The sequence below is a fragment of the Acomys russatus genome, chromosome 7 (genome assembly GCF_903995435.1).
Source record: "Acomys russatus chromosome 7, mAcoRus1.1, whole genome shotgun sequence".
Classification (NCBI taxonomy): domain Eukaryota; kingdom Metazoa; phylum Chordata; class Mammalia; order Rodentia; family Muridae; genus Acomys; species Acomys russatus.
The window spans coordinates 22155839-22178391 of record NC_067143.1 but is presented as its reverse complement, the minus strand read 5'-3'; the positions used below and the strand labels follow the sequence as shown (position 1 = coordinate 22178391).

At 46.7% G+C, this 22553-nt stretch overlaps 1 protein-coding gene across 1 annotated transcript in view; it reads right to left on the bottom strand.

Moving 5' to 3' along the window:
• Window positions 1–22553, bottom strand: part of Adamts17 (ADAM metallopeptidase with thrombospondin type 1 motif 17) — a 292022-nt gene that overhangs the window by 198360 nt on the left and 71109 nt on the right. The window contains exon 7 of the mRNA XM_051148701.1: window positions 20682–20725. Coding sequence (XP_051004658.1) covers window positions 20682–20725 — 44 coding nt within the window. The remainder of the gene's footprint in view (window positions 1–20681; window positions 20726–22553) is intronic.

The window sequence follows — 22553 nt, the reverse complement described above, 5'->3', positions numbered from 1 at the left end:
GAGAACGCGAGGTGGACTTGCCACATCCACACCAGTGCCCTCCCCTGCCTGCCTGTGATGCAGGTAGCAGGCAGGCAGAGAGAGAAGATGGATGGTGCCCCATGACGCCTCAGAGATTTAAAGGAGTAACTGACTCATCTGTTCAATATCCATTTGTTCCTCTGGTCTCCTCTGCAACCACCACTGTCAGCAGCGGCAAGACTGATGCTGTCACCAACCATTGGCTGCAAGCTTCATATGGGGGCATGGCCCTTATGAATCATCCCTTGAATACTCCAACCTAGCAGCTCACCACATCCCCGGGAGGCAGTGAGACGCCTAAGCAGTTCGAAGTTCTGAGCAGCCCAATGGTATGAGAACAGGGCACAGAAGACCACTTCAGGCTATGAAACTCCCGCCCCCCTAAATCTCACTCCACCCATTCCAGGTGTTCATGGAAGAGACCGCTGGGAGCCAACCTTCCACAGACCACTGCTCCAAGTCTGCCCTGCAGTGTGAGTCTTGTCTATGCCTCCCCCTAGCAACTCGAGCCTTGGAATTTCAGCCAACCGACTAAGCCCTGGGACAACCACATTTATTTCAGTGGCCTTTGCTTTCTTAAAGAGCAGTAGCATATTTTAAGGACTGGTACCCAGCCTTCAAGCGGGCAGAGGGGCTGTGGATTGAAAAGTATAGCAAAGCTGTCCCCACCAAACCAACTAGATCCCCACTCTCCTGGATTGTTGTCTAGATAGCCCTTCCTCGAAGGACACGAACACATCCCAGAGGGCACGCACGGAGCCCCCCGCCCCCATGGCATCCAATTTTTACATTGCCTTCAAGGTGACTTCTAGGTTCTGTATAGCCTATCAGAGAATTATATAGAGCTGAGGGCAGGCTCAACACTAACAGATCCCCATGTGTAACTTTTCCCCAGATATTGGGAAAGAGTTGGAGAAGGAGTCTATGACAGGGAGCATAGGGAAGCATCTGAGGCCCACGATGGCTTCAGAGACCAAGCAGGAGAGGGGACAGGTTGTGACTGGAATGCTCTTCAAACAACAATAGCACACTGTCCACAAGGTTCCCAAAAGATGAGGAGTCCAGCTGGCCAGATGCATCTCCACAACATCTGCCTGAGGCCTGGCCATTGGCCTAGATAGAAATGACTAGAATTTAACACTGCTTTCAGTTCAATAGCTCAGCAAGTGCTTGCAGCAGGTGGGGGTGTTAAAGGTGAGGTTTGATGGCTTCCGTTGAAGGTGCTTCACGGATAACAAAGATAGTTCAAAAATAAAGAGTTAGGCGCCCACAAACACAGAAATTCATCTTATTCTGAGATGCAAAGTCCACTGTTTATATCAGACACCCCCAGACACAGGTGTTGCGACTCTGCCTGGGGACCCAATTAGGAAGCCATCACTCTGTCTCCCTGCAGCCAGCAGACAAGAATGGTCCACGAGGGAGGAAGAGAGGGATTAGTAACATAGCAAGGTAGGTCTTGGAAGGCAGCCACCCTTTCCTCCGGGCGCTGAAAACTCTGTTGGCACCAAAAGGAACTGTGCTGTTGGGAACCCTTCCCAACGGAATGCAGACTGAATGCCCACACATCCCAGGGCACGAATAACCCAAAACAATCTTTAAAGCAAACGCTTCCATGGGGTAATTGAAACGCTCTGTGTGAAGCAATGGTATGCCTCCTGATTTCCAGAGCTGTGTCATGCTGTGGCCTGTGATGTTTTAAATATTGAACTCCTGCCACTTATCAAAGACAATGAAATCCTCAAGGCACATCTACTTATCATCAGATAATCCAATGGAAAGTTTAATTGAGGCTTCAGTGATATGCCTCTTGGCAGTAACCCTCTTGTCTCACTCCTTGGCTTATTCTTATTTCATTAAAGACATTCCCTTGAGTGCCTATGGTACTTATTTCATAAAGCAGCAGCCACTGGAACTCCCCAGACAACAATCACCTTCTCACTGGGACACCAGGCACTTCTCATAAACTGGGCCCAGCAAGGATGAGGGAGGAAGATTTAACCAATGTCTCTGTCTCTGTCTCTCTTTCTCTCTCTCTCTCATACACACACACACACACACACACACACACACACACACACCATCTCATTGCCCCACCCCCACCCGTCTCCTTGGACCACCTGTGAACAGGCCACTTTTGCACAAGCTATGTAAGTGGGTGTCTTCCTGAGACTGATGTCACACTGTCATTTCCCAGCATGCCCAGGGGTGTCTGTCTTAGGGCTGGCAGCAGTTCTGCACTACTTGTTTAGCTGGCCCGCTGCGGGCTCTTCCTGAGCTCCTGGAATCCAGTCCAAAAGGGTCTCCTATTGTCTGCTGCTTCCTTCTGAACCATGCAGGCATGCTTCCTGGCCCCAGATTCCACCCTGATGGTATTATGTCATCTCACAGACATCCAGGGGAGTGATCCCTCATCAGTCCTCATCGCTTTTCTTCCTTTGAGCCAATCATGGCTGTGCACAGACACAAAATAAACCCTTGGCACCCTTCTCTTTCTCTGTATCCACGCCTAATTCCTGAACCTTCATTTTACTTATAAAGTAGACTTATTCTAGAACCTACTAGAGTCACAAAATGAATAGGGCTGACCCTGGCCTCACTTGACTTGCCTTAAGAGTGTACATATGAAGTAATGAAGAAACGTTATGCTTTAAACCATGTAGATAGAAGAACTGGGTGGGGCTGGGGTACCTGGCCCATGGCAGCTCCAAAGTCATTGTAAATCTCTGAATATGGAACGCTCTCGGGAGAGCCAACAAACAGTAGCCCTGCTCTAGAAAGCAACCCACCTCACTGGGACCATGGCCTACTGAGGGAGTCACAGCGGAGGCTGGCCACACTTGTAGCCATTCCATACTCTAAGCCCTCATTTCTTTCCCCAGGGTGAGATAAGACCAAAAGCCTGATATGGACCCAGGCTCTGCAAGTCTGAGGGGTGAAGTCTGTGACTGGGGACTGGGGACATGCACTCACATATTGCTAGACTACCAAGTCAATCAAGAGGGCTAAACATCATCCGACAGGCCAGTTTTCTTCTTAAAATATACTTGTGAAATGGAAGCATTGGGGAGCATGCACATTTCCCCACTGTTTCTCAGCCTTGAAGGTTTTACCTTGGGGAGTCATGGGGTGCCCCTGTTCGGTTGCTCTATGTAAGCTGTACCCATCACTTGCCCCCCACACAAGCCTGCTTCCTGAGTAATGGGAGCAACTTGGCACATAAATCCACAGAGCCAGCATGCCTATGTCTGACCCCACTAAGTCTTCATGGCAGTTCTTGGTGCGGAGACACTGGGTTAGGCATATTTTAAGAATTGTTGAGCATATTAACAGCCCACGGTCTCAGAGCAGAGGCCCACCCATGTCCCACCAATGGAAGGGCATGTTCTTAATGGTGGCTGGCTTACTATCTACTTTTGTTTTTCAAAGGGAAAGTATTTAAATTACTTTCTCATTCCTGTTACCCAAATACCTGGCAAGAAGCAATTTCAGGGAGGGAGGGAGGGAGGGAGGGAGGAAGGAAGGTAGGGAAGGAGGGAGGGCAGGCTTACTGCAGCTCGAAGTTCTGGGTGACCACTGCATGGTGGAGGGAAGACCTAGCAGCAGGCAGGGAAGGAGGGCTGGCTGGGCCGATGGCATCCATACTCAGAAAGCAGCAAGAGATGAAAGCTCATGTCCCTCACTCTCACCACTGTATGCGGCCTAGGAGTGTAACCCATGGCACGGCGTACATCCTCCCACCTCAGCTAAGCTGATCTCCATCTAGTGGTCACGCCCACAGGCTAACCTATACGATGTAATCCCCAGGAATGCCCAGAGGCTTGGCCCTCAGATAATTTGAGGTCCTGTCAAGTTGGCATCATTGGCCATCACAGATGGGATCAAAGACTTGATAACGGTTAGCTAAATCTGGAGTCCCTTTATTTATGACATAAGATAAGAATATAAGAACTTCCTTGGAAAGTTATCGACCTCTTCCCTTTGTTAAACATTAAATCAAGAATCATAAGAGGAACGGCAAAGTCCCTAGAAGGTGACCAGACCAGTACTGTCTCATCGCCATTGTCATGAAAATAGATGTTGTCAGCTTCCCAATCTTGCAACAAATCCCAGACCAAACAATCTATGGGAATAGAAGGTTCGATTTATGACTCACAGCAGCATTGCCCGGCCCTGTTGCTTTTGGCCTGTGAAAGGACAGGACATCATCATGAGACAATGTGGCTGAGGAGACCTAATCACCTAATAGCAGAAAGGAAGCAAGGAGGGAGGAAGGGGCCAGGATCCAGATAGTTAACCTTCTTCTATGGAACTCACCTCCTAAAGGTTCTGCCAATTCCCGTTAGGGCCTCAGGCTGAGAAGTGAAACTCTAATGCACAGGTCCTGGGACTTTTTTTTTTTTTTGGTTTTTTGAGACAGGGTTTCTCTGTGTAGCCTTGGATGTCCTAGACTCCCTTTGTAGACCAGGCTGGCCTCGAACTCACAACAATTCGCCTGCCTCTGCCTCCCAAGTGCTAGGATTTAAGGGCAAAGCCACCACGGCAATAGCTAACCGTGTTTGTTCAGTAAATAGTAGCTTCTTTCCCGAGCTTGTAGAGCATGGGGAGCAGCGGCTATGCTACCAGAGGCTTGTATTCTCATCACGGAGGCGGACAGAGAGCTCTGGGTGAAGAGGAAATACTGCTTGTCCTCACTTGTGGGATGCTGTCTCATTGGAGACCCAAGGGAGGAAAATAATGAGCCACAGAGCTGTCAGGGGAAGAGCTTGCTTACCCATAGCGAGGACGAGGCTCAAGATGAAGATGAACGCAACAAGACGGGTAAGAGAAGGTTTGGTGTGGTTGGTGTGGGCAGCCCAGGGCTTCCATAGAAGGAACTAGAATCAGTAAAGGAGCCACATGTTGGCGGGGATGGGGGGTTGGGGTGGGGGGCTGGGGGAGAGTGTCCTACGGGTCTCTGGGTTTCTTCTGTATATACTAGAAATCAACTTCAGAATTTGAGCAAGACACTTTAGTTTTTTTTTTAACATTTTTTTAATTTGTATTTGTGCGTGTGTGCGCGTGTGTGTGTGCGTGTATGTGTACATAACTGAGAAGGTTAGAAGAGGGTGTTGTATCCCCTCTAGTTGGAATCACAGGAAGTTGTAATGATCAGTGTGGGTGTTGGGAAATGAACTCTGGTGCTTTGGGAAAGCAATGAGTGTCCTTAACTGTGGAGCCACCTCTCCAGGCCCTGGATTAGATTTACGAAGTCCCCTCTAGCTGCATATAAGCTGTTGAGAAGGCTGTAGGGGGTGAAGTGACCTGATATAGCCAGGACCAGAGGGAACAGGGGATGTAGTTAAAGGGAATCTTAGTCATGTATTTTGAAGTTATGTGCCCATCCCGGCAGAAATGAGCATCTTCTGAAAGTACACTGGTTCCCTTCCTTTTGGACATGTGACTACTGAACACTGGTCCCCAGGAAATTGTAACTGCCCCAGGAATCCCATGCTGGGACAGCCAGAGAAGGAACTTATCTCTGGGAAAGAGATTTCACAGAGCTCTGACCACTCTGCATTAGAGACTGGAGCTGAGATCACAGTGGTCAGCGGTGGGCGGCCCTACACCTCAGACAGACATGTTGGCTATGCACACCTCGCACTTCCTGTCTGAGCTTCGTGTTAGGACCCAGAAAGCAGAGTTAGGGAGAGGTCACCTAACCTCTTTATTTGTCCTTTTTTCCGATGTGGACATATTGAATAAGTCTCCCTTTTCTCCTGTTGACCATTGCTTGCCTGAGAACAGGCGGCTAGACCTAGCTTGTTAGGGTTGCCAGGGTGCAGACTCCAACCCCCAACCATGCTGGGAACAGCACAGGCCGAGACTGGTGGTTGGTTCAAAGTGTGTATGAGGCGTCCTTAGAAATTAAGCCAATAGAATGTCTGGGTAACTACTAAATTTTGTTTTTATTGTACTGGGGATAGGATCGAATCAAGAGCCTTGAGTGTGGTAGACAAGCCTCTGACACCGAGCCATATTCCCAAGCACCGAGCTGTTAATAAAACCCATACACACTTTTCCACCAGGTAGGCAGGCTCTGTGACAAATGCTGCCTATTAGTTTCACACTTCATCTCCACCATTTTGTCTATGTGCCCATCAAAGCTTTTCTCAGGAGGGAAAGCAGGGAGGTCTTATTCTCCAGGTCTCGCAATGGTAAACAGAGGAAGCAGCCTGGAGGTACCTCCTACTCCTTCCCCGGCTCCTTAGCCCTATCTATAACCCCTGCATTCTTAGCTCCTGTGGGCTTTCACACATACCGCTTGCAGAGCTGGGTGTGGGCAAACATGCCTCCTTCTCCAACACACAGACTGTCTTGCGAGCTCTTTTTCCAAGATGAAAACCTCTTGGGGTTGGGACTTTATCTCAAAACCCATGTTTATCTTGGCAGTCGGAGCTCTGTGGCTCGGGAACTGCAGCAACCGGCCTGTGAGGCTGACCCCAGGGACTCCCCAGGCGCTCTGCTGCTGCTGCCTCTCTGGGAACCCTTCCATTTAATCAGCAGCTGAGCCAAGGAGAGAGATGAGCCATCCTGGCTGCTCCTGAATCCCAGCCCCCTCCACTGCCTTTGCACAGCTGTTTTGTCCTGTTTGATTTTGTAACCATGGGGTACAGGAGACAATAGAAAATATCTGGAATATTATGAAACCAAACAAGAGGAGAGCAGCGGGAACTTGTGGGGAGAAGCATTCTGTTCAACTGGCTTTTAACAACAATAATAAAGTGAGTCATTTACACGGCCTAACACCCTAGATGCTGTGAGGAGAGAGAAGAGAGCCTTGGGCTGTACAACAGCACCTTTGGTCCATGACCCCCTACTACAGCAACCTGAAGAGGCCAACAGAGGTGTGAGGGGAGCACTAGGTTATTGCTTTGATGTCTTCAGAGACATGAGCTGATCCCAGCTGCCAGAAAAGCCACACCCAGGGCCCCCCGCCCCCAGACTGGGAAGAAAGGCGAGGGCACTCGGGGCTTCCTAGTGCTCCTCTTCAGGTGTTTGCATGCTTTTGCCATCTTGCCAGGCCAGGAATTGAACCCAGAGCTTCATACACATGGAGAGAATGCCTCCACCATGAACTAACCCCATTCAGCCCTCAGTGGAGAGAGACAGGGAGGGAGAAAAAGAAAGAGACATGAAAGAAATATCAGAGATAGACAGATATTGTGCCTTTTGTCACCAAGATTTAGAGTAGTGTCTCTGACAATTGACTATACAGTCACTAGAGCGCTTGTGACCACATGACATCCTGACCCACACCAAGCTACAGGAATTCTAATACATAAGGGTTGGAGGAAGAATTGAGAATTTCTAGAACTTTCCCAACTTTTAGTTTTTAGCTCCAAGTATTTTTTTTCCCCTCTACCGACACAAAGGCTTCCAGGGTCCTGTCCAACACTGAGGCTACTGAAGAGGGGTGACTGAAATCAGGCCAATGTAGTCAACACCTGGCACATCTATGAGGTTGTGGAGGAGAATGGATCTGGGGTAGGGGGGTGTATTGTCTTGTTTAATGGATTCATATTAACTTTCTTGGCTGTGAGAGTGCTTCTGAGATTGACATGCATATGAGCCAACCTGGGGCTCCTTAAAATAGGGTGCTGGGCTCTACCTTCTATCATCAGAATGAGGCAGCTGAGTGGCACTGTCAGCATTAAAACTGCTGATTCATGGGCCATACTTCAAGAATCCCCGCTTCCTGTTACTGTAGCGGAGGGTCCTCTATTTCCTTGTTGTGGTTTGCTAACTTAAAAAAAAAAAAAAAAAAAAAAAAGCTGGCATGGACAGCTTGATTCTAGAGTAGCTTGCTCACTGTTTACTGTTATTTCATTACCGCTCGTGTGCTTGTCTTAAACATTCATCCTTTTACAAGAGGCAACGATGATGCGAGTGTCCGAGCTCCTTCCCACGTGTGCCTGGTTGAGGCTGTAGCACTCTCACAGCTGACCCTGATTAGAGATGGTAACCAAACTGCTCCCCTGGGACCAGGGATGGCTGTGCTCATCAGGACATTGACTCACATTCAAGGAATTGCCTTGCCCCAGTGGCCTGCCACCGCATCAGATTTTCCATGAACCTAGTGTTGGCCTTCGGGAGAGACAACATGGGGGAAGGTGTGGCTTTGAGCCACAGCCTGTGGTGTGACTCTGCCGGAAAGGCAAACCCATCTCGGGTGGGATCCTGAGCTCTCCCTGGTCTTCTCGCTTCTGCCTAAGGAGCAAAGGAGGAGGAGGACCAGGGGACTCTGATTATGGGACAGTTGCCCATGCGGGAGGCCTACTGTGTGGATCCTTGCTGTGCCTGTGCAGACTAATATCGGCTTGATAACATGGGGCTTCTAGAAGGCCTGGCAAGGCAAAGGTATTACAAACACTTTCTAAAATGTCCCTTCTCTGAAAAGCCTTTGGCCATGCCAACTAAAATTTCATGTCTCACATCCTCGACTATCTGTCCCGACTGCTTTACCATCTACCTGTACCACACCCTACAGTCCATTCATTGCTACAGTTTGGTGCTGAATGTCTCACAAATGCACGTGTGCTAAAGGCCTGGTCCCAAATGGACACTACTAGGATGTGGCAGAACCTTTGCAAAATGTGACCCATTTGGAGGACTTTAGGTCATTGCAGGGTATGCCCTTCAAGAGATGTGAGGTGCTGCTTTTATTGTCTTGCTTGAATATTTATACACTCGTGTGTGTTGTCTCCCCCTCTCCTAACCATGCATGGTCTTTCTATCTTGCCACACGGTGATGGGTTTGGATCCACCATGAACTGTCATCATGATATTCTCTCCTCCCAATGGGGCCAACTAAGCAGGAATGGAAACTTGTACGTCTATGAGTAGAAACATCTGTTCTCTGGGGCTGGAAAGACAACAGCTCAGCAGGTAAGAGCACGTGCTGCTCATACAGAGGAGGAGAACAGACTTGGTTCCCAGTACCCACATGGCATCTCACAGGCATCTGTAAATCCAGTTTCAGGGGATCTAACCCCTTCTTCTGGCTTTTTACATGTAGCTCCGCAACACCCACACACATACACATGCGAGCACAAAACACATACACATAAAAAGTGTTAAAAATAACCCTTTTGTCATTCTCTCAGGTGTTTGTTAAGGTAATGGAGAGCTAAGACACTCACTGATCATCACTGATGCCCCGCCCTGATGCCCCGCCCTTCCCCACCAAGAATGGAAGCCTTTGCCTGTTTTGTGCATTGGCATTGCCAAGGCTAGAGTGAGACCTGGCAGGCACTCAAAACTGTGAATGTAGGAAAGCAGAGTGTGTCTACAAGGGCAAAGATCCATCTGAAAAACAGTTCACATTATAAAGACATAGAAAGGAAGCGAATACAGGGGGAAATGGTAACGAGTAATTTAGCACTTGCTGAAAATCAGAAATGGTACAGAGCTGGCAGGATAGCCTAGGAATTAAGCCCCCAGGCATCAGAGTGAGTTAGTTGATCTCGGCTTGACCATGAGTGAGTGAGGTAATTTCACATGAGAACTGTATCCTTTTGATACCTCAGTTTCCCCATGTGTTAACAAAAATAAAGCTTTAGCTTTTAAAATGGTGCCGAAGGCTGGTGGCGTGAATAAGAATGGCCCCCATGGGCTTATATATTTGAATGCTTAGTTGTTAGAGAAGGGCACTATTTGAGAAGGAGCAGAAGGCGTGGCTTGTTGGAGGAAGTACGTCACCAGGGGTGGGCTTTGGGGTTTCAGAAGCTGATGGCAGGCCGAGTTCTCTCTCTCTCTTTCGGCCTGTGAATAAGAACACAGCTCTCGGCCACTGCTCCATCTCACCGTAAGTGCCGCCATGACAGCAATGGACTAAACCTCTGAAATTGTAAGCCAGCCTCCAATTAAACGCTTCCTCTTTATAAGAGTTGCTTTACTCATGTTGTCTCTTCGCAGCAACAGAGCAGTGACTGAGACAGGCACGGGGACAGCTCTGCTACAGCAAAGCTCTTCAATTTCCCAACAACAAATGAAAGTTGATTTGGCTCTCGAAGCTCCACATTCCCTGGCATGTAATATGCTGAACTGTGTTGGTGCTTCCCATGGTCTGGATTGTGAATGTCTCCCAAGTGCTATGCTTTAGGGGCGTGGCCACGAGCCTGTGAAGGGGATATAACCTTGAAGGGATATTGGGAACATAGCCCTGTCCTCTCTGTCTCTGCTTCCTCACCATACAACGAACAGCTTTACCCCAGCAAATGCTGTCCACCAGGATGGTCTGTCTGTCTCACCACAGGCCCAAGATCGGTTATGCTAGCCAACCGTGGACTCAAGCCTCTGAAACTGTGGGTTTACAACCTCTTATCTCTCTTGCTTTGTTTTCATTTTTGTTTGAGGCAAAAATCTTGCTGTTGTAGCTCAGGCTGGCCTAGAACCTAGACTGACCATGAAATCAGGCATCTCAAGCCTTTGCCTCTCCTCCCAGGTGCGTCCCACCACACCCAGCTGTTTCTCCACCATTTTAATGTACTTTCTCAGGCACGTTGTCTCAGAAAGAAAGTCCATACGTGTGATATCCATGTGGTGCCTCTTACCAACAGGAGCCATAGGGTGTGTAATGAGCAAGAGGAGACAAAAGTAGAGCACTGGATGGGCCTCTCTTCAACACTGAGGGAAAGAGCTACAGAAGACGACTCTGGAGCCAGGGAACCAGCATCCGGCCCATGCTTTGATATGTAATAAACCACCGGGCTCCTTGACCTGCTGAGCGTTACAGAAAGACCGAAGTTTATCACCAGGGACAACTCTAGGCCTGTACCAGTCCAGGGATGGCAAAGCAGAATCAATTCTATCCACACTTATCACCTCAGTTTCTCAGCCTAGAAATGCAAAGCCTTTCTCATTGTTTTGTTACTTTAAATGTGTTATTTTCCTTTTCTTGAGCTGCTCAGAAGCCCGAGTTACTCGTCACTTAGTCCTTCATCATGTATCATGTTCACATTCAATGTCTCTTTGTTTTCCTCTTGTTACTCTGGGATGTTTAAGAAAAAATGGAAGAGAGGGACTTATCTTTACCCCCTCTGTAAGGCCAAGGCGACTTTCTCATCCTCCTCTAAAATCACACAAAATTCCCACCATTTCCCTAACACTACACCTACTTGGGGGAAAGGCGGTGTTACCTGGCCACGTCTTCAGGGGTTTGATATTGCAAAGCTTGAAAAGCGTGGGATTCCTAGAGAGATGCAGACTTCATTTTCTGAACATGGAAGTGAAGCACTGCCAAACAGAACCCCAATTTCAGTGTCTCCATACTCTTAACTTCTCACTCCCGTAACACTCGGTTGCAGGGACTGTGGCTGCCAATTCTTTGGGTAACATTAGGATGATCAATGAAGAAAGATCTCTAAGCATTGCTCATAGGAGATTTGTAAAGGCAAAATCCTCAAAACGTCACATGTCATTTCCAATCTCGTGCCATTGGGCAAAAGGCTGCTGCTGGCACTTGCCAGGAAGACTAAGAAATTTAATCTCTCAAAGGGGAAAATCCCCTGAATACCAGCTAACAATATTTACCATAATACCCTGGACCATGTGGCAAGTCTCAATTATGATTCAGCCCACCCTTACCCAACTATGGCTCAGCCCTTCTCTAGGCAGGGACAGCCGCTTCTCTGGTCATGACACAGGTTTCTTCTGAACCACGGCTCAGTTCTTTATTAACCGTGACGGTCTATTCCTACTCGTGATAAGTTCTGATCACACTCACCCATGTCGATCCCTCCAAAGCCATTGAACTTTAGTCCTGAGTGCCAGCTGAGCCAAGAGCTGGTCTCTGCTAAACAGCAAAACAGCAAGTTTCATCAGCCCAGCATTTCTCCATCTGTGGGTGACAACCCCTTTGAAGGTTGAAAAAATCCTGTAACCAATTTTTACTACCTGTAAGATCCTTTTTCTTCCACCTGTCACCAGACCTTTCCTTCTTCTCTTTCAACCTCCTAACATTAGATAGGAGAGGAGAAAAGGGCAGAGGGGAAAGGGGGCAACATTATTGTTAGACTACTTCCTGCTACTTAGGGGCATTGAGGCAAGCTTTTCTTGGGGGGAAAGCTTGATCTTCACTGCCAGGATATCTAATTTCTTCTTCTTTTCATTTCTTTGTGCAGGATTACTTAACAAACCACAACCAACAGCAACCAACAGCATCCAACCACCAAGCAGCAACTCACACCGGCTCTCACACAATAGCAGCTGGCAAAACCACCCCTCTGCTATAGCACGAGGCAAATCACAGTCAGCTGCTGCGAAACAGCTCCACATCCTCACACCTGGGATTAAAACAAAGACATAGTCTTATTTCTGTGTTCTGCAAAGAAGCCAAAATTCCAAAATTCTCACTACACAACCCTTTTTACAGGGGTCATATATCAGATATTTACATTTATGATTGATTCATAACAGTGGGAATATTACAGTTATGAAATAATTTTATGGTTGGGAGTCACCACAATATGATGAACTGTATTAAAGGGCCACTGCATTAGGGGGGTTGAGAACCACTGACTCAGCTGAACCATCTCTAACCATCCCAAAGCACTCTGATTTCTTAAAGTTGTATATATGAAGAAGTTGAGGTTAAAAATTCAGAGCCAACTTCCAATTTTACAAGAGAGGGTTGAGGGTTCTTCAACTTATACACTCACAGTGATCAAGGGAACCCAAGAAACTGTCTATATGATGTAATCTCTAAACATTCTCCTGTAAGATACAGCCCTGAACCTTGAAGGTCACTGAATGCTGAGCCTGTGGTCAGTTCCCAGCACCACAATGGCCTCAGTGGCTGACCTCATCTCTTTATACAAGGAGTCCAAAGGCTGAGCAGCTGTGGGGGAAATGAACTCATGGATAGACTAAAGGGCAGTTTTATTGCCAAATACAGTGTGGATTGCCCACAGTCTAAAAATATCGATGAGCCACATGATCTAACTGAGCTGCACAGCACAACTTGACAACCAAAAAGAAAACTTCAAAGCATTAAAAAAGGCCTTATTTTAGCTCCAGCATCACTCCCTTTCCCCCTCTTTTCCCTAGCCCACCTTTCCTCTGTCTTCTAGCAGACAAACTCCCCCTTCATGCACTGCCAGCACCCCAGGTAGAGCCCCATTCCTCCTTACATACAGGAGGATTCCCCGCTACATGGGAATTGTTCTCCAAGTGCAGTTGCAAAAACAAAGCAAGCAAACAAAACAAAAAACAAAAAACACTACAGAATCTTATTTACAATTTTTCTCCTTGTAGTCTCACCCAACATAATCAAAACAAACAAACTCCACCATGGCCAACTAAAAACAATACAAAGCTTATCATATTAACCACTGCTCAGTGCACAGTTCGGTGGCAATAAGTTCATTTACATGGTTGTTCAACCATTACTGCTATCCCGATTTTGCTTTTGTTGCCGTGATAAAACAGCCTTGGCATAAGCAGTTGAGGGAGAAACTGTGTATTTGGCTTACAGTTCCAGGCTATGATTCATCATTGTGAGGAAGGTCAGGCAAGAACTCGAAGTAGCTCATCTTGTCAACAGTTAAGAGCAGATCGAGGAATGATTATGCGCATGTCTCTAGCACTTAGCTCACTTTCTCTAGTCTTATACAGTTCAGGATCCAAGCGTAGGGGATGATGTTGTCCAGGGTGGGCTGGGTCTTCCCATATCACTTGCTCCAAGGAAAATCCTTCAGGGAAATACCTATAGGCCAACCCAACCCAGAAAAACCACCACTGAGACGCTCTCCTAGTGACTCAACCTTGCATCAAATCGACGATTAAAACCAATTACCATCCAGCTCCGAGTTTTCATCTCGTAAAGCTGGGACTTTAGGCTATTAAGGAATAGCTCACCATTTCCCTCTCCTCCTACCCCCTGGACATGACCATTTTCTGTCTCTATGAATATTCTCTTCCAGGTGCCTTATGCATTTGGAATCCCACAGCACATATGCTTTTCTAACTTAGGCTTGTTTTGCTCAGCATCATGCCCCAAAGGCCCATCCATGATGTGGCCTGTGTCTGTTTTAAGGTTGACTTATCTTCCTACCATACGCGCACACCACGCTGCATTTACCAAGCTGTGAACACTTAAGAACGCTCCCACCTTTTGGCGCTCAGGTACAGTACTGCTATGAACACAAGTGTGCAAACGTCTGTTCAAGTAACTGCTCTGGCAACTTCCCGTTACATATCCAGAATTGGAATTCTTGCATTACACTTTAATCTGGGGGAAGAAAATACTCTTTTGTATTCTATGGGAGATGCAAATTTTTCCAGGACTGCCAGCACCACAGCCTTGGTAGCATGTATTTACTGTCTTGGGGTGGGATAGTTTCTAGATTTTTATTTTTAAATTATGTATGTGTTTCACATGTGTGCATGTGCCTGAGAAGGACAGAAGATGGTGTCAGATCCCCTGAACTACACTTACAGGTAGTTGTGAGCCATCCGGCATAGGTGATGAGAAACACACTTGGGCTCTCTGCTTATGCTCTTAACCTTGGAGCCATCCCTCCACCCCTATGTTCTGACTCTTGACAACCACCAAATTAATGGATGTGTTCAGTTATCCCCTTTATCCTCATAAGAACCCTGAGGATTATCATTTCCATTGTACAGATTAGGGTACATCTGGATATGGAAGGCAATTCACAGAGGATGATGCAGAAGCAAGATGTTATCCCAATGTCCAGACCACGGGACCGAGCCTTGCCTGTGCCCTTTCCCAATGAGTGGCTCTTGAGTAGGATTCACCTTCACTGTGGAGATGATGGAGCCCTGCAGATGGCAACAGGGACCATGAGGGACCCCTACAGTAAACTGTGTCTTCTCTGCCTCTCCTGGGCTTCCCTCCAACTAGTAAAGAAGGGCTTTTGTGGAGCCGCTGTTGGTAATGCTTGGGCTCCAAGCCTTTCCTGCACACACAAGACCCCACTGCATGCTTTGTTAAAGTGACTTCCCATGAGCTGCAATAGCTGTCTTCCAACACAGAGTTATAGCACTGCCTCATTTCCCAGCAGTAACTCTGCTTCCACAGTCTCCTAGAGAAGGGCTTGTTTGCTTGCTTGGTTCTAACAGGCCTAACAAGTCTCATGACTCGAGTAAGAACAGTCCTCTCATACAAGCGAGGATGGTACTTCCTTCCAAGCTAATCATAAAGTGTTCCCTTGGCCAAGGGGAACAGGGGATCAGAGAAGCCCCTCTGATAACTGTCACATTAAGGCCATGCTAAGAATGAAAAGGAGGTGGGCTTTGGCCTAACACCAATGTCCCCAATAAATTGTGTCTGAATACAGTGGCCTAGAGCTACTCAGGCACCATCCTTGAGGAACAGCACTTTTAAAGGGCAACGGTGTCCTATAATACAACTCCTGCAGCTGAGGCTCAGGGATCTGTGTGGAAGATGGGAAGGAAAGATCGGGGGACTTGGTGTAAGTTTGTGTCTCCTAGGAGTGTCAGAAGCTATGCACATAAGAGTCATCAGCGTAACTGCCCAAGCATGAGCTGAATTAAGGCATGTTAAAGTGAACAGGGGGAAGCTCATGAGGCTGCAACCTTACACAAAGGATGACAGGCAACTAACAAATGCTGACAGCTGGAAAAATGGTCCTCCTCAGGGAAGAGCACTCCAATTCGTTATCCAATACCAAATGATCAGCCCTGAAACACACACATGTAAGTAACCTTATATATGTACACATAAATACAATCTGTTCAGTCTATATTTGTGTGTGTGTGTGTGTGTGTGTGTGTGTGCGTGTGTGTATGTACACATACACAATTAATGTAAGGAGAAGCCATGAATTTGAAAGAGAGCAAGCAGGGGTATATGAAAGGGTTTTGAGGAAGAAAAGGGAAATGAGAAATGATGTAATGATATTGCAATCTCAAAAAAAGAAAGAAAGATGTATGTTTTTAAGGGCAATGGTGTCGCTGCCCTGTGCAATTAATGTCCAAGCCTGCATTTCACATCCCCTGTTGGACACCTAGTGTGTTGATCTTCTTTGCTTCTTCAGCCATCTTGCTTTCTAATTCCAAAGGCAGCTAGGCACACCCACATGTTTCATTGGTCTCTATCTAGTCCCACATCTCGAAAGGGCCAATGGAGTTCTACTCCGTGGAGAAACGTACCCCTGTCTTTTCGCCATTTTCCAGCACAGTCCAGGCATTATGGAACCTCAGAAGAGACTCTGACAAGAAGAGTAAGACAAGTTGAATGTGGTCCTCTGGGGCAATGGTTTCAGTTACGGATGCCCAGCCACATCCCAAACACAGAGTGCTCACACTGTAGTGGACCTTCCATGCCAGACAGTTCTCCTTGGGAGGCTCTTATAAGAAAGAACCCAGGACTGAGAGAACTCATAGGCACAGACAAAGCTGAACCACCCTGTCAGACCCAGGAAGCACACACTGCATGGTCCAACACTTGTACCTGGTGTGCACACATGTATGATAGACACACGCATACATCCACTTACATTTTTATCTAGCCATCATTCTCCTAAGCCATCATGACACCAGCCATATGAGGAGGCAAGAGCAAGACGCACCTAGGGCCACCCACGTCTCTCCCTTACAAATGGCATTTTAGAAGACTTTCTCCCAGCATCTAAGCACAAGCTAATCAGCATTCTAAATATGTTCTACCAATGTCTAGAGCTAATTGTGCTAAGGGAGGAGTTGTTGTATTAAATATGTTCTCTTTGGCTTTCCCAGAAACATTTTCCCCCTTCATTTAAAAAATGAGTTCTTTTGAGAATTTTGTAGAATGTATTTTGGACATACTGACCCCTTCCCAAACTCCTCTCAGATATCCCCCCCCCTTCCTTACCTACCCAAAGGGTGGCCAATTTTTTGTAATCATGCCTAAACAGTTGGTGTTGCCCAACTCTTGGGTGTGTAGCCTTCCACTAAGACATCTGAGCTAGATTGTGAGAACGCAATGCTCCAATACTGATAGAATGCTCCATCATAACTAACGCTTGTGAGTGGACACTGTATTCTTTAATAAGTATAAGGAAGATAGAGCTTGCCAAACCTGCAACCCATAGCTACATACACTCACATTCCTCCCCAGAACTAGTTTTCACAAAACCATAAGCATGCGCGCGCGCGCACACACACACACACACACACACACACACACACACACACACACACACACACACACACCCCACAGAAGACTGTCAACTCCTAATTACAAGTATCAATGAAACTGGCAAAGGAAGGAATCTGCCAGAGCCAGGGGGACCTGACCTGTGACAAGGGTGACATAAGTAAATGTGGAGCTTTTACTTCTGCTCAGAATAGAGTCAAGTCACAGGTGAGGAAGAGCCCAAAACTGTGGCCTTTCTACTAATCTGGAATATATAATACATATATATGTATGTATGTGTATGTATTTATGAATCTGAGGCTATTCTGTGGCTGTCATACACCCAGTTTCAAAATGTTTATCAAATTACTTCACTTTAAAAATTACTTGATAACATGTTCAAGGGAATTATGGTATATTAAAATAAACATAGTAAAATGCCAAGTCCCTATGTCTGATCCCCTTGTAAAAATTAAAACTCACCACAGTATTAGAAAGAGTACATGGTAGGAAGCAAGAGGCAAAGAAGTCCACCCCTCAGGTACCCCACTGCCATATTAAGAATGATGGAACCTAACCATTGAGATGTAACAAGAATAAATTAATAAAAAAAAATAAGTAGAAAAAAAAAAGAATGATGGAACCCTGTCCCCACCATGAAAGTACATGCCCCTTTAAGAAGTGAAACATACGTACCAAAGAGATCATACAAAGATATCCGATACCACCTGATTTTGAATGGCTAAGTCTCAAATGAAAAGTCCTATGGACTAAACTAATGTCCTCAGAATCTGCAGGGTAAAGTACTGACCCTCAATATGACTATTTTGAGACAGGGCTTTGAGAAATATAGTTAAATAAGGTTAATAGAGACAAAAAGGTGGGACCTAATCCAGTGTGACTGATGTCATTAGAAGAAGAAGAAGAAGGAGGAGGAGGAGGAGGAGGAGGAGGGGGAGGAGAAAGTGAACAGGGACACACAGAAGTAAGAGAGTGATGTGAGGCAGCCATCTGCAGCCATGGGGAGCCTCCACCAGAAACACAACACCTGAAGACAAGTGGACCTGGCACAGCAGCCTGCAGAGATGTGAAACATAGGTTTTTGTCACCTGAGATACACAGACCTTGCAGCATTTTTTGATGAAAAAAGTATTATGAGGAAAGTCTTTAAAGTATTGTGGAGTACTGAATAAATAAAAGAGACTTGCTTAGAATTGGCAACAGGGTCTTCCACAAAGGGAGGAGTGTACAGTCAACTCATATCATAGGTATTTTTGTATATTCACAATTAAATAAATGGTAGCTGTCAATCGATCGTGATGGTGCACGCCTTTAGTCCCAGCACTCGGGAGGAAGAGGCAGGTGAATCTTTGTGAGTTCAAGGCCAGCCTGGTCTACAAAGAGAGTCGAGGGCAGCCAGGTCTACACAAAGAAACCCTGTCTCAACAAACAAACAAACAGGAAAGATAGTTGCCATCATAAGAAGGAAAAGCACATGTGCCGGTGCATATTATTCACAGACAAGAAGTTTCTTTCACCTGAATTCATTCCCTTCCCAGTGATATACTAACCATACATCATGGTACGTAAAAGTGTTGCAGACTATTTGATCACACTGTGAGCCCTGAGAGTGTGTTGTTTACTGGAGAAACCTGCTTCTAGTTGTGGTGTGGATCAGCCTGAGCACATATCTTTAATCCAAGAGCTTTCTGGTTGGACACTGTAAACAGGATTAAATAAAGCTAACCCTAGGTCAAGAAGTGGAACAAGCAAGCAGCTAGTTGACAGAGTGAACATAGAAAAAAACCATAGAGAGTAAGAGGAAGTCAGGAATATGGATAGAGAGACGCATAGGAAATAGAAGGAGGGACATTCAGTTTGAGAGTTTTAGAGATGGTGTGGGAAGTGAGCATTAGTTTTTGCTTCTGGGATTTTGGCTTAAGAGGAAGGTAAGCTAGGTGCTTTCTCTGTCTCTCTGAGCTAGCAGGCTTTCACCCCACCATCTGGCTCCCAAGTCTTTATTGGTAAAATTGAACACTTGAGATTTTGTTTAGATAGATAGATAGATAGATAGATAGATAGATAGATAGATAGATAGATAGATAGATGCCTCTCATGCAGGTGCTGCGGGACACAGGGCTTGGAGATCCAGGCTCAGCACTGCATAGCACAGAGGCTTCTGGGGGATCAGGAAGTATGGGGCAAGGGCTAGAGGAGGAACTAATGCCTCCTGAACCTCGCCAAGGAGATGGTGCAGGGTGACGCAGAGGCACAAGCCAGAAGTGCTCAAAGGCCAACTGTGAATGCTGGAAGGAGCAACCACTCCAGCAACACTCTTCCCTGTAGCTGCCCATGGTCTACAGCTCCAGCCAGACTCTTGCCTGGCTCAGCTGCCTCACAATAAAACAAGGCTGGCACTGTCTTTGCCCAGTGATTCCGTCATGGAACCAGTCCTAAAGGGCAAAGCACAGACGCCCATTGGTTAATTTTTGATATCTTGTTCTCTGAAATTTTAAAGAATGATAAGGTGAAAAAAATTATAAACTGCAACATGGGAAATAAATGTTGGATATCATCATATCAGACGTTGAAGAGTCTTATTAAGTCACTAACCAGGGCAGTCATTATATGTATTAAGAAACTGGAGTCACCCAGTTCAGCCAAGTAGAGTCATGGTTGCCCATACTGAAACTCCATGGTAACAGGTTGCAAACATCTGAATTTTACAATGCTAGCTATGATGTCAATCCTCTCTCACTTTCTGCCAGTATTTCTGTAATTTGAAGACTATCTGAGTATAAGAAACCCATAGCTTTTTGGGATAACATAATATTTGGGACCTCCCTGTGTGCGGTGGCAAGGGACACTGGAGATGCTCTCGTGTCTCCCCTAGTAGACAGGTGCTCTGTCTGCACCTTAAGAACGTTTATTTTTGCTGTTTTTTTTTTTCTCTGTGTAGCCCTGGCTGTCCTGGAACTCCCTCTGTAGACCAGACTGGCCTCGAACTCAGAGCTCACAAAGGCATGTGCACACGGAAGGTTTCCAATGTGGGTATCACTGAAAATAGGAGAGGAAAGAGCCCTGCATGTGAGGGGCAGGTGAGAAAGAGAGGGAAGGGAAGGATGCATGTGCACCTCAGTGCTGGTTAGACTACAAAGCAAGCCGCCAGGGTGCACAAGGTGCTGAGAGACACTCCCAACTGCAGACACCTTGGAGCTACCTGGCGGCTCTTGCTCCTGTTTGGCTTGTTATAACATTCTTTCTCAACCCATTAACCAGATGCCTTCTGTCATAGGCAACCTCAAAACTTACCTGAAAAAAAAAAAAGTATAGTCAAGTGTTGGTCTGATGTATTTTGATGCTAATTAATAAAAAGCCATCCCACCTGCCATATTGGTAAATCAACAACAACAGGCAAGGAACCGATTTACAAGAAGAGAGACAACAGGGAGACAGGGTAACTCCTTCGGACATGATACATCATCCCCTTTAATCAGTGTTAGAACTGTAGACTTACCAACGGTGTCACATGGTTCATCTTTGTGAACGCAGAAATCTGTCCTAAAAAAAAGAAAGATAGATAGATACAGTCAGGTATATATAGTACCCCCCATTCTTTCTTGAAATCCCAGTCATGCCTAGCACGGCAGAACTGGGCACATCAACTGCACTGGGAAGAATGCAGAGCCGGGCACTCCCCGTCCGTTCTATCTCTGTGCACACATCAGCCCACTCTGACCCCCAGTGCGCTGTATGATAAAGGGACAAGCCCTGAATGTGGTTATCGCTCAGCTTACTTCTGCTGGGCACGAATCCCAGAGATCCCACCAGCCCGCTCCCATCCGCAGGCTCTGGGTCTCGGGGCTTAAAGGCTCTGTGTGGCATCTATATTCACAGACTCCCATGTCTAGGATGACAGATGACCGTCTTGCGACAGTCACCTCACCAAGCGCACTGGGCATCCTGCAGGCCAGAGGAAAACGGCAGGGCGGGGAGCACGGACAGGAACAAAAGCTTAGCCGTGTGTCCAGAGAGAAAGCAAGAAGGTAATTAAAGGTCTCTTGTATCTGCCACTCAAAGGGTTTTGCCTCTGGAAAAGTCTAAGTTTTTCATAAGAAATAAATGTGCACTTGGGGTTATCTTTCTGTGATCAACTTATTTTAATAATATTATTTATCAATTGGCAGGTAAAATTGCACATGATTATACAGTCAAGCACCAGGTTGGATGTGTATAGGGTGAATTGGTAAAATCTAGCTAATGGAAATGCCCATCACTTCAGGTACTTGCTTAGAGTTTGGGGGATATTTTGCTGGGGTTTTTGTCTGTTGATGAGAATACTTAAAATACACGTTCACAGTGCTTGTCAAGCATACATCACTGTGAATTGTACAGCAAATATCTAGAACTCAGAGAAAAATAAAAGCCCTTATGACTACCCACGCTTATGGTAGGAAAATTAAACCCTTTATTATCATGACTTTAACCCCCCCACCCCAAACCAAACACATTTTGTGGAGATGAAGCAGGGATAGAATGCTGAGTGGGTAAAGCAAGCCTCCTCTCCTCATTAGGAGGGTACTAGACAGGAAGCACAGTGGGGAGGGGGCGCAAGAAGGCTGATGGAGGGGTGCTGAGGAGGACTGGGACCTGCAGTGGTACCCCAGCATGGCCTTCAGGCAGCCCTGCACACTCGCTTTTGGGGCATCTTCCTGATATGTGCTGCAGGCACGCAGAGCTGGGCTCAAGGAGAAACGCTGTGTGCCTGTCTCCCTAGGCCAAGTTCAGAAGCAAAGGTAAAGGCACTAGAGCTGGGGCCCCAGTCCTCTGTGTGGCCTTGGTTGGCCTCCAGCCACAGTACACATGGTGGCTGTCTACAGCCTAGACACACACAGCTGCAGAAAAGCTGACTGCCTCTGCTAGCCATGACATCATGTTCACATCCTCTGGAGCAGCCAGTGTCCAGAACAGCTCCCAGGCTTAGCCACTGGCCAAAACAGGGAAGGAAAAGAAAATCCTCGCACTAGCCAGATGCAAGGCTGGAATACAGGGATACTGTCCCTTGAACAATGCCTGGCCTGCGAGATTTCCTATTAGAAACTTGGCTACGGTTACTCTGGGCTGAAAGGGCACCTCTCTCAAGCAGCTATTGCCCTTGCACCCCATTTTCTTGCAAAACATCTCAACCTTAGGAGTTGCAGCCTTGGCTTTTAGTTAAATACCAGGCGTCTCAACAGCTCCTCTTCCACACACTCCAACACTGCTGCCTTGCCCTTGCAGGAGTCAGCATTTGAGAGGACAACCTCTGGAGTTGGGGCTGAGCAGTGACTCGTCCACTGAGCAGTGCCACAAAAGCAAGAACAAGGGCTTAGGCAGCCCTGAGGTGTCA